The sequence below is a fragment of the Pristiophorus japonicus genome, chromosome 12, assembly GCF_044704955.1.
Source record: "Pristiophorus japonicus isolate sPriJap1 chromosome 12, sPriJap1.hap1, whole genome shotgun sequence".
Taxonomy (NCBI): Eukaryota; Metazoa; Chordata; class Chondrichthyes; family Pristiophoridae; genus Pristiophorus; species Pristiophorus japonicus.
Window position 1 is genome coordinate 99,056,323 of NC_091988.1, and position 13,138 is coordinate 99,069,460.

Here is a 13,138-nt window from a genome sequence, read left to right on the forward strand (position 1 = left end):
TTAATCATGTTTTTTCTATATTTTTAAACTCTTACGCCTGTAAAAGTAGGCTATGCGCCAGCTTTTTCAGATGCAAGAGTTTTGAGGACATTTGCCATGCAAGATGTGGGTAAATACCCAAACTTCCACATACAACTGTCCTCGCACCCAATCTAGCTACGATCTGTCAAGCTCCAGCTGGTTTTCAGCGCATACACATTGTGCCTTCCCGGGTCCATAGAAAGTTCGTACGAGCCCGGGACATCAGAAGTTTTGATCCTATAAGTTGTGATACACAAGGTATTGCAATTGTGTGGGGCAGGCTCAATGGACCAGGTGGTCCTCACCTGTCTGTCATTTGTGTATGTTCATATGTTCATAAGTACTAAGGGGAAGGGAGAAGGAAGGATTTTGCACTGAGGGCTATTAAAGTATGGGATGCTTCACCACAAATGGCTATTGAAGCAGAGACTGAAACATAATTTAAAATGGAATGGGATAACTATTTTAAAAGGAGGAATATTAAAAGATCTGAGGGAAATGGTGTTGCAAAAGAGAGCGCCAGCACAGGCACTGGGGGTCAAATGGCCTCCTCCTATGTAATATCTATCATTCTATGGAAACCCTCCTTTCTTGAGTCCTAGCCCAGGAGTGGATTCAAAATGTTGGTGCTGAGCTGAGTTTAGGATGATGTGCCCTGGTAAGAACTGCCCCAGATTGCTGTCTTCGTGCGTTCTCTCGGTGTGGTTCAGGTTGGTCTGTGCCACCCGGTTTTGATGTATGAAGCTCAAGTACAGATCAGCTCTGACTGAGGTTCCTAGTTCAAACTTCTCACCACACACAACCTGAGTCTAAACCAGAGTGCAAGGAGATGGCCTGTTAAAAATGGCATCGACTTGGGAGCCTGATCACTGGTACAGTGCAGGGGGATTCTGGCTGTGGTTGTAGAGTAAATATGAGTGGGTTATAGGATTACTACTAGTTACAGAAATGATATTGGGGCATTACACCTATTACTACCAGTTACATATAGACTATCTGTGTTGTATTACTGTTGGTAATGAGGGGAATCGGAGTTAAAAGTTTTAATATTAATTGTCAGTGCAATTTGAGTGAGTTACTAGTAGAATCATTTTCCTCCCACCTCAGAATTCCCCTTGCAAATTCGTACTCTCTTCCCCAGCCTCAGTTTCCCTTCTTTGCCTGCCCGTGGATAGCCTCCTTGTTTTTGGAATTTCATGCACAACAGCTGCTGGTGCAAAAAGCATGAGCAAAGGGGGACTCCACAATTATAAGGTAGATGCGTAACATTTGCAGATGTCCTGTGCTCAGAATGTCACATGATCAAATCTCCCGAAATGCTTCCAACCAGATTTGGCAGCCCTACCATGACCAGGTGCCACCCATCCAACCAACCCACTAACACTTTCCCTCCTGTCAGCCTCCTCTCCCACTTATCTATAGCCCTTCTTGCACTGACAGGTACTCTCCCCAACTGCATTTCATGTTGTTAGCCATTTCCCTGTCTAATCTTCGATAAAAGTAAATTTCAATAAATAAACATAAAGGTTAAAATACTCAAAGGTTTACCATTAAGAGTTGAGCTGGTTAAAAAGGACTAATTTGCAAGATTATGAGGAAGAAGCTCTTTCAAACAACCAGCACGGGCCAGATAGGCTGGATGGCCTCCTTCTCATAGAATCATAGAAATGTAGGGCACAGAAGGAGGCCATTTGACCCATTGTGTCTGTGCCAGCCAAAAAAGAGGTACCCAGCCTGATCCCACTTTCCAGCTCTTGGTCCATAGTCTTGTAGGTTACGGCACTTCAAATGCATAGCCAAGTACTTTTTAAATGTGATGAGCATTTCTGCCTCTACGACCCTTTGAGTTCCTCTGGGTGAATAAAATGTTCTCCTCAACTCCCTTCTAAACCTTCTAACAATTGCTTAAAATCTATGCCTCCTGGTTATTGACCTCTCTGCTAGGGGAAATAGGTCCTTCCTATCCACTCTGTGCTGTAAGATTCTATGATTTGCATAACAGTGATCTGTATCGTTGATAGAAAGTGAAAATTCTTGAGATATTTTTTACAGTAGAAAACAATGCAAACATTGAGATACCTGATTTGTTGGTTAAAATTATTTTGCAATAGTTTCCCAGTTCATATGTAAACTTTATCCTTAAGCCCCAAAAATTGTTCAGAAAGATTTTTTTAACTAAATTTTCAACCTATTGCCTAAAATAAAGAAGCACTTATTCGATAAAGCGCTCTTTGATTTTCTTTGTAATTGTCAACAAAGAAACCACAGGTACTCCTAATCATGCGCATTTTCTAAGTGAGCAGTTCATATTGAAAAGGCTAAAATGTTGCTAAAATGTGAATCAGACTTGCCTAATATATAAAGCCCTGAGAATTTAATATTCAGATTGTTCAAAGTTTTTTGTAAACCAGAAAAGAAACTCCAAGTCCTGATAGAATGAGAATACATAGTAATTACTGAAATTCTAAAAATTGCACATGCTCAGAATGCGCAATTGTGGTTTGAAACTCTCCAATTATTCTGAAGTTTAAAAAACTCATCAAAGCCCAGGCGTTTGAGCTGATCTGAGGTATTAAAGCAAAAGGCAAATCAGTAGATAAATATAATTATGTTATTGTGACATGAATAATTACTTGAATTTTGAATTTGATATAAAACCTTACTTGGAATGAGAATTTCAGCTGCTGGGGGAAAAAAGCAGTCATTTTTTTCAGAAGCATTGATCTGATTGGTTCCTGAGCAAAGTGCAATGGTGAAATGTTGATGTTTTTCCCATTATAAGATGTTGACATGGGATTTTACTGTTCTAAAGTATTGACTTGTTGATGTAAGATCTTCCTTGCCATTGTAAATGTTAACATGCAAAAGGTGACTCACAAATTATGCAGGAATTCAACTTATTTTTCTTAAAAGTTGAGCAGGTTATTAATTTACCAGTGATTGTTTTGCTGATTTAAAGTAAAACAGTGAAAACATTGATGTCACTGATTTGGTTGTTAAAGCCACTTTGCAACATGTTGATGTCCCGTTGATCACTTGGTCACATTTTTGCATGACCATTTTAAAGAGGGCATCTCATCATTGAAATAGCTTTTTATAAATAAATGAGTTAAACAGTTCGGATCAATTTTGATATTTCTTTCTTTCCTTGTTTTAACTGTGGTTGTTAATGCCATAGGCTGAAAGTAGGTATGGAAAATGGTTTAATTGCGTTACTGAGCCCTGTGATTTGACAGAACTGAATTAATATGCACACAGTTGAATATTCTGTTAGTGGTGATGAAGTGTTTCCTGAGAGAGGTGATAAGGCACTATATGGATGCATCTGATCTTCATTGCTAACTGATACTCAGTCCATTGCTGACATTATTTGTAGCTCAATAATCCCACAAGGAGTCTGTTTTTAAACATTAAAAAAAAAATCAATACATGTTTCGGGTATATCCTAATTCTGTAAAATTGCTGTAAGTATGTATAGAAACATAGAAACATAGAAAATAGGTGCAGGAGTAGGCCATTCAGCCCTTCTAGCCTGCACCGCCATTCAATGAGTTCATGGCTGAACATGCAACTTCAGTACCCCATTCCTGCTTTTTCGCCATACCCCTTGATCCCCCTAGTAGTAAGGACTTCATCTAACTCCCTTTTGAATATATTTAGTGAATTGGCCTCAACTACTTTCTGTGGTAGAGAATTCCACAGGTTCACCACTCTCTGGGTGAAGAAGTTTCTCCTCATCTCGGTCCTAAATGGCTTACCTCTTATCCTCAGACTGTGACCCCTGGTTCTGGACTTCCCCAACATTGGGAACATTCTTCCTGCATCTAACCTGTCTAAACCCGTCAGAATTTTAAACGTTTCTATGAGGTCCCCTCTCATTCTTCTGAAGTCCAGTGAATACAAGCCCAGTTGATCTAGTCTTTCTTGATAGGTCAGTCCCACCATCCCGGGAATCAGTCTGGTGAATCTTCGCTGCACTCCCTCAATAGCAAGAATGTCCATCCTCAAGTTAGGAGACCAAAACTGTACACAGTACTCCAGGTGTGGCCTCACCAAGGCCCTGTACAACTGTAGCAACACCTCCCTGCCCCTGTACTCAAATCCCCTCGCTATGAAGGCCAACATGCATTTGCTTTCTTAACCGCCTGCTGTACCTGCATGCCAACCTTCAATGACTGATGTACCATGACACCCAGGTCTCGTTGCACCTTCCCTTTTCCTAATCTGTCACCATTCAGATAATAGTCTGTCTCTCTGTTTTTACCACCAAAGTGGATAACCTCACATTTATCCACATTATACTTCACCTGCCATGCATTGCCCACTCACCTAACCTATCCAAGTCACTCTGCAGCCTCATAGCATCCTCCTCGCAGCTCTCACTGCCACCCAACTTAGTGTCATCCGCAAATTTGGAGATACTACATTTAATCCCCTCGTCTAAATCATTAATGTACAATGTAAACAGCTGGGGCCCCAGCACAGAACCTTGCGGTACCCCACTAGTCACTGCCTGCCATTCTGAAAAGTACCCATTTACTCCTACTCTTTGCTTCCTGTCTGACAACCAGTTCTCAATCCACGTCAGCACACTACCCCCAATCCCATGTGCTTTAACTTTGCACATTAATCTCTTGTGTGGGACCTTGTCGAAAGCCTTCTGAAAGTCCAAATATACCACATCAACTGGTTCTCCCTTGTCCACTTTACTGGAAACATCCTCAAAAAATTCCAGAAGATTTGTCAAGCATGATTTCCCTTTCACAAATCCATGCTGACTTGGACCTATCATGTCACCTCTTTCCAAATGCGCTGCTATGACATCCTTAATAGTTGATTCCATCATTTTACCCACTACTGAGGTCAGGCTGACCGGTCTATAATTCCGTTTTCTCTCTCCCTCCTTTTTTAAAAAGTGGGGTTACATTGGCTACCCTCCACTCGATAGGAACTGATCCAGAGTCAATGGAATGTTGGAAAATGACTGTCAATGCATCCGCTATTTCCAAGGCCACCTCCTTAAGTACTCTGGGATGCAGTCCATCAGGCCCTGGGGATTTATCGGCCTTCAATCCCAACACAATTTCCCGACTAATAAAGATTTCCCTCAGTTCCTCCTCCCTACTAGACCCTCTGACCCCTTTTATATCGGGAAGGTTGTTTGTGTCCTCTTTAGTGAATACCGAACCAAAGTACTTGTTCAATTGGTCTGCCATTTCTTTGTTCCCCGTTATGACTTTCCCTGATTCTGACTGCAGGGGACCTACGTTTGTCTTTACTAACCTTTTTCTCTTTACATATCTATAGAAACTTTTGCAATCCGCCTTAATGTTCCCTGAAAGCTTCTTTTCGTACTCCATTTTCCCTGCCCTAATCAAACACTTTGTCCTCCTCTGCTGAGTTCTAAATTTCTCCCAGTCCCCGGGTTCGCTGCTATTTCTGGCCAACTTGTATGCCACTTCCTTGGCTTTAATACTATCCCTGATTTCCCTTGATAGCCACGGTTGAGCCACCTTCCCTTTTTTATTTTTACGCCAGACAGGAATGTACAATTGTTGTAGTTCATCCATGCGGTCTCTGAATGTCGAAAAGGAGTATATTGTTGAAAAGGAGTCACGGTGGTCAGACTCTATCTGGTCAATTTGTTTGATGTATTTTATCTGATTGTAAGTGTGTCTGTTTTGCATTATTAGACTTTTAAAGAAAAGAAAACTTGTTTTTCTTTGCAGGGTCTCTTTCCTGCAAGCTATGTCCACCTGAAGGCGGCTGTGGTCAGTAACAGAGGGTGAGTACTCATTGATGAGTGGACAGTTGTATTGATGCCAGTAAATTATTAAAATTTATTATGCACTTAAAAGGAAAATCTGCTGAAATTGCATGCAGTATTTCTCAGAGGGATCTATTTGACACATTGTAAAAATCAAACTGACAGAGAATTCTGTCTTTTATATCCTTTGTGTTTTTCTGTCTGCTTCTGTTGAGATTTTAATGTTTGGATTCTGGAAGGTCCAGGGCATTGACAGTCTCCTTATGAGACAGCTGGTTCAGTATCTTTTAAGCTTACCCATTATAATACTGAAACAAATACTCATATAGTAACATACTCAAATGACAAGTAGCTTTATGCTATTAATATTGGGCTCAATTTTCCCCATGCCGTTTTTTTAGCATATTTGAAGTGTTACGCCTGTTGTTTTGGGGCCCGACTACGCCAAAAAAAGTTGAAAGTTTCTCCATTGAAATTTTTGAAATTGGCGTCGCGCAGCCTGTCTTTAGCTTTGGGGGTGGAGGCTATGGTCTGCGCCAAAAAAAGAAGGCCCCCCCCCTAATTCTGCGCATGCGGGAAAAAAAAAGACGTTTTCTACGTGACTGGTATGGGCGCGCATGCCCTGTACACCTCGTCGCCGGTCTGCATTCAGCCATTTTTAAAGAGCCAGTTGTGTGTCAGAACTTTTCTTCTGAGTGGAAAAAAATCAGAGCTGCAATATGCAATGCGGCTCAAGGACCAAGAATTTTTCACAGGACGAAGTGGAGGCTCTGGTTACTGAAATTGAGGCCAGATGGCACGAACTGGACACCAGCAGAGGTCAAATAAAAGTTGCATCAAAAGAAATGAAGGAACATTGGAACCAACTTCCACAAGATTGCTGTGCAATGGTGAGCACCCCGAGGTCCAGAAGCCAGTGCAAAAAGAAGTGGCAGGACCTTGGTCAAGCAGTTGGTGTAAGTAATATTTTCATTTATTCATTGGAATTGCAATTGTAAATGTGACCATCTGTATGTCCCACCCAGCAGAAAGACACCCTCTCTTAAAAAGTTATATTTTCATCTTTGCAGAGGTTGGTGGCCCACAACAAAAGAGAGAGAACTCTAACAGGAGGATCTGCACTCACTGACACCCGTGGAAGACAGGGTCGCTGCTTTGATGTGGCCTGCCTGGAAAAAAGCAACCACCACTGCACAAGCTGGGCCCACACTTGAGGGAGAGGGTAAGTCCTGCAAATTCCACAGTCTGGCTTGGCTAAATGTTAAGTACTGCGCAGGCTAGCCATGCTTCGGTTCATGGGAATGTTTCCCTCAGCTACGCTTCGGTTGATACAATGTGCTATCATTCATTGTGGTCCTTCAAATGAGCCTGCTGCCTGCGCTGTGTGAGCCTACTCATGCCAACCTGCCCCCTCAGAACTTGAGGCCAACCTGACGAGGCTGAAGCCGATGCAGAAGAAGATTCAGACGAGGACGAGCCTGAAGAGGACAACATCTTCCAATCCAGTCTTCCAGACCAAGAGCATGGGGGTGAGGGGGAGGATGAAGCCCCCACTGTTGTACTCACTCTGGAGGAGGTGCTGGTGCTGCCCATTGAGGTGCCAGCACCTTTCCTGAGTGGTGCGAGTGTTGGGATATTTCATGGTTTCACACTGTCTGAGGCCTCGGGTCCCAGTGGGGTGCAGCGAGCCACACCTGGGGCCCCACCATCAGAGGCTGCGGGTCCCAGTGGAGTTCAGCGAGTCACACCCACAGTGAGGAGGGGAAGGAGAGTTCGACAGCGCTCTCCCCTGGATGCAAGATGTAACAGATGTGGTTCAGATGATGGCAATGAGTAGGGAGAGCATTGACCTTATGCGATCACTCCTTGACACCATCAGGGGGATGGGTGATGAGGTATCTGGACTGTCGGGAGAAGTAACAACACTCGGGAGAAATGGGAACACTGACGGGCACATTAGGAATGGAATGTTGCAGATAGCTGATACACTGTCGGTGCACATGTGGGAAGGAATGTTGCAGGTAGTTGAGACGCTGTTGAGGCACATGAGGGAGGGAATGTCGGATGTAGCTACTGCAATAAGGGACTCGCCCAGACCCCGCAGCAATTGATGGAATCAATTGCCACTCCCACTCCAATCCCCAGACCAACTTCTGAAGAGACCCAAGCCGGGTTTTCCGTATTACCGCCCCCCAACAAGAGGTAAGCATTACTCGAAGTGCTCAAAAGAATAAGCTTGGTACCAACCTGAGAAACGCTGCGCCACCGGGCAGGGGAGGAGTCACCAAGACCAAGCACAACGGGCGGTCTTAGAATAAGGTGGAGGTGAGGTGGGTGCAGCCTTTGTTTGCTACTGCTGTTGTTGTTGTTATTGTTGTTATTGTTGTTATGTTATTGTTATTTAACTGTTCTCAAATTAAAAGTTTTTGTAAGTGATGTAAATTTACAAGTTTAAAAAGTTGTAAGTGATCTTAACTGAATAGTTTAAAGTTTGATGCAAGAATATTTTTTATTATAGTTAAGTACAAACCAGTGTTAAAATTTTGAATAAAATATTTATTTTAAATTATAACTGAATCATTTACATTTGTTCCATTATTAACACAACTTTTTGAACTAAAGAAGAATCATTTACATTATTTGTTCCATTATTAACGCAAAACAACATTACGGAACAATTCCAAACAGTAAATATTTTGAATAGTTGCCGCTGAGCCTTCAGGCAGCAAAGCGTTCACGGATGAGCTGCTGGCGCAAGGCTCGAGCAATCATTAAAAGGGCACGACGGCCTGCTCACCTCCACCATCATGCTCCGGGTTCAGGTAGCTACATGGCTTCCTCGTCCTCCTCATCCTCCTCCTCCTCCTCCTCATCATCTGCATCTTCCTCATCATCATCAGCCACTCTCACCTTAGGTGGGTCTTCTACTACCAACTGCTGTTGCCTTATGATGGCTAAGTTGTGCAGCATGCAGCAGACAACAGTAAACTGCCCGACAATTTCAGAGGAGTATTGCAGGTAGCTTCCGGAATGGTCCGAGCATCGGAAATGCTGCATCAAGATGCCAAAGGTCCTCTCTTTTATGCTGTGCGTCACAATAATTTTGCAAAGACTTGCACTGCCAGTGGGGCCTTTTACGCAATGGTTGCGAGTCAGAAGATCAGCTACTTCTGGCATTTTTTTTCTTTTCCTGTACCCTTTGTGGCATTTTACTCTGCACATTGATTGGTTTTGCTTGGTAGACCTCTATATTTGTTTTTTTTTTATCCCAGGACATTGCTTCATTACTTTTGGTTGCTGCTGGCTTTGACCTCACCTTGTAAAGAGATGAGGATGAGCGAATCTTTGGGGCTTAGAAAAGCTCATAGAATCATACAGTACGGAAGGAGGCCATGTGGCCCATCACGCCTGTGCCGGCTCTTTGAAAGAGTTGACCAATTAGTCCCACTCTCCTCTTTTCCCATAATCCTGTAAATTTTTCTTTTCAAGTAAATATCCAATTCCTTTTTGAAAGATACTATTGAATCTGCTTCCACCAGATTCAGGCAGTGCATTCCAGATCGAAATTTGCTGAATAAAACATCTCTCCTCATCTTTGACCTGGTTCTTTTGAAAGTTATCTGAAATCTGTGTCCTGTGGTTACCAATCCTCCTGTCAGTGGAAACTGTTTGCTGGGATCAGAAAATCGATGCTCATTTCTTCGAAGACAAACTTTTTCTTGTGGTGCGAGAAGAATCCTCCGGTATGGCATTGATATTCTAGCATGGACAGACATGATAGAGAGTTAAGAGTTGTCAAGGGAAGGAAGCATTGGCTCCAAAAGAGAAAATTGAGCTTCTTGGAGACATATTTAGCCGTGGAGGATATGTGAGTGCTTCATTTGAGGACCGAGGAGGTAGCAAGATCACAAATGTGAATAGACTAAAAAGGACTAAAGGTGGAGCCAACAAAGATAAGCGATAATTGCAAATATTCATGATTTATTTACGGGTTCTACACTACACTTGTCGAAGTTTTTTTTAATGTTCGTGCTTCATGTTAGAAATGAAAAGACAAAAAACTATGTTTAAATGTAAAGCACAAGTACTTTTTGAGATTATAAATTAAGTGGTATGCAGGATGTGTAGTTGCAGCTCTGTTGGATTTGTGATCAATGTGAAAGAAATGGCTTTAAAGATTTGAAAGTAGCAACATTTTCAATGCTCCATCAAAGGGGTGGAAGTTATAACACAGTTGTATAAATCTCTGGTTAGTCCGCATTTCGAGTAATGCATTCAGTTTTGGACACCACAGTTTGGGAAGGATATATTGGTCTTGGAGGAAGTGCAGCGCAGAATGATACCGGGGCTAAAAGGATTAAATTATGAGGACAAGTTAAAAGATTCCTGCTTTTCCTGTTCAATATCTACAACTGACTACATCATCCTCCTCCAATGCCTCTTCTCCGTTGTCCAGCTCAGTGGGGCTGCTCTCCCTTAGTTTCATTCTCACCTTTAAGAATTTGATAGGGTAGATACAGATAAACTATTATCTCTGATGAGTGAATCAAGAGCAAGGGGGCATAATCTAAAAATTAGAGCTATGCCATTCAAGAGTGAAATCAGGAGTTGACTGGGTAGTTCAAAGATAAAGATGTGAGGGGGTGATAGGAAAGGGAATAGGAAGTGGGAAGGTGGAGGTGTAGGACCCACAAGAAGGAGGGGGTGGAGGAGAAAGTATGAGTGATTAAGGGAGGAGATGGACAGAGAAGCGCCGACGTCCAAATTTTCCCTATTTTCCCATCCTCCTCCAGCTCTCCATGCCAGCATGAGTCTTCAATTCTTCTAACTCCATTCTCCATTGTATCTCTCCTCCCTCCACTCCAACTTCAGTGATCCCACACTCTGGAACTCTCTTGCTTAACTCCTCTGTCTTGCTACCTCTCCCCTTCAAAAGCCTCATCAAAACCTACTTCTTTGGTCACCTCTCCTAACTTTTCTCCAATCACTGCTCGACATCCGTTTTCTCCTTAGGGTCTTTCACTGTTAAAATCAGCATACATGTGCAAAAAATAACCAAACAAATGACAAGAGAGTTGAATGTTTACCAATTTTGTTTGAATGCACTATTTCACTACTAAAAAGAAATTACCCCATTTCTTTAACCTCATATATAATCTATCATACCATGAGAGGGGGAAGACAAAAGTCACCAGTGAACACTGCCCTTTAAGAGTTCCACACAATTCCCAGCTATCTTAGTTAAACACCTCTTTGACATTTGGTCAGTTCCACCTTTCGGTCTAAAATCTGTAAGAAATGTCATAAATCCTCCAAGGAACAGATTGCCCATCTTTACCAGATTCTGTTATTGCATGACTTTGTAAAGCATGAAACCTGCTTCAAACTCAGCCTAAAGGGTCAGTACAATTCTTTAGATTCACTCATTAAACTCCCGTCAGATAAGGAATATTTGGGTTGAGTTTCCGCTTGTTTCCCCTAGTTATATCAGCACAATCCTGGCTAAATTGGCCGCACCTGTGCACAAGATTGGGGAATTTTAAATGCCCAAAACCACTTGCGCTCTTGCTGTCTTTTTCACTGGTTGAAGATTCAATTCACCCAATTCAGGCCCCAACCAGAAAACTGGCCATGCCCTCAGGTCGAAATTGAGAGATAAGAACATAAGAATTAGGAACAGGAGTAGGCCATCTAGCTCCGCTATTCAACAAGATCATGGCTGATCTGGCCGCGGACAAAGCTCCACTTACCCGCCTGCTCCCTGTAACCCTTAATTCCCTTATTGGTTAAAAATCTATTCAATGAGCTAGCCTCAACTGCTTCCTTGGGCAGAGAATTCCACAGATTCACAACCCTCTGGGAGAAGAAATTCCTTCTCAACTCGATTTTAAATTGGCTCCCCTCTATTTTGAGGCTGTGCCCCCTAGTTCTAGTCTCCCCTACCAGTGGAAACAACCTCTCTGCCTCTATCTTGTCTATCCCTTTCATTATTTTAAATGTTTCTATAAGATCACCTCTAATCCTTCTGAACTCCAACGAGTAAAGACCCAGTCTACTCAATCTATCATCATGAGGTAACCCCCTCATCTCCGGAATCAGCCTAGTGAATCGTCTCTGTACCCCCTCCAAAGCTAGTATATCCTTCCTTAAGTAAGGTGACCAAATTCCAAGATTCCGTCAATTGCGCTGGTTCAGGAAGGCTCTTCGAATTGTGTTGATTTTCTAGGTGCACAGACACTTGTCGGCACGTTTTAAGTTTTTTACATATCAAAATATGTTTTAATTTATTAAGAAACTAACTAGTGTACACCAATTAAACTATTAAATGGTTCAGTATAATTTTTAAGTCTTTTTCAGTGCTTTTAAATCAGGTTACTCACCATAAGGAGGGACATCCTTATTAAAAATGCTTATTTTTGGTGATAAACCTTTTTGCAGCTGTATTAATAAAGCTGCACCAGGTTACCATTCTTAAATACATCAAGGAATACTTTCTCATGGGAAAAAAAACTATTACGTTCTATTACGCTGCACGATTGTGTTTGGTTCATGGAAGATTTTACATTTGTGATTATGTAAATACATTTTAGAGGAATCTTAAAGAGTAACCAGCAATTTCAGTCGCATTTTCTATTCAATTTCCCGTCTGCACTCAAAGCCCTAAGTATTAATAAGGAACTCGCCGAACCCATGTTCTAAATAAGGAACAACATTCTACCTCTTTCTGACCTTGATAGAGCTGTTGATTTACTGTGTATATTTCAGTATTCTGTGCGTAATTTGGGGGACTCATGCTACCTATCCTGGTTAAAGTGTCATGGGAGCTATCTGCAGAATGAAGCCTTGTATATAACAGTCATGCATCCTCCATTCATAAATTTTCCCCTGTGGATTGCCTGATGATTCTATTTGTATGTGAAGATTGATCTTTATTCAAAGAATGAGGAAGATGTATCGCTGGTAAGTAATTTCAACGTCCATTTCTGTGCACTCAATTCAACCTGACATCAGACTTGAAAATCTTACATCTGTTTTGCCTAGATTCAAAGCTAAGTAAATATGTTGTACTGCCAAGTATCTCATTCACCATTTGATGACTTTTCCAAAGTGAATGAGTGGGAAAATCAGACAGTGAGTTAACTAAACCTGTTGTTGTATAAAGCATAAGGGTCATTTATAAAGCAGCATTGACAAGTGCCTATGTGACCTCTCAACACAGGGACCTAAAGAAAAGGCCTGGACTTTGCAGTCAGCGGCGAGTGAACAGCACCCGATGTTGATAAATAACTTGGCACTGGTTGGCAATCATATCCTCTGAATTTGGGTTTCTATCCATCCAACTTTTGTCCC

At 42.0% G+C, this 13,138-nt stretch overlaps 1 protein-coding gene across 7 annotated transcripts in view; it reads left to right on the plus strand.

Annotated features, from left to right (window-relative positions):
• The window catches only part of dock3 (dedicator of cytokinesis 3), a 1,878,236-nt gene that overhangs the window by 537,870 nt on the left and 1,327,228 nt on the right, over positions 1-13,138 (plus strand). For all 7 annotated transcript variants that reach the window (XM_070895785.1, XM_070895788.1, XM_070895786.1 and 4 more), the window contains one exon: positions 5,751-5,806. In XM_070895785.1, coding sequence (XP_070751886.1) covers positions 5,751-5,806 — 56 coding nt within the window. The remainder of the gene's footprint in view (positions 1-5,750; positions 5,807-13,138) is intronic.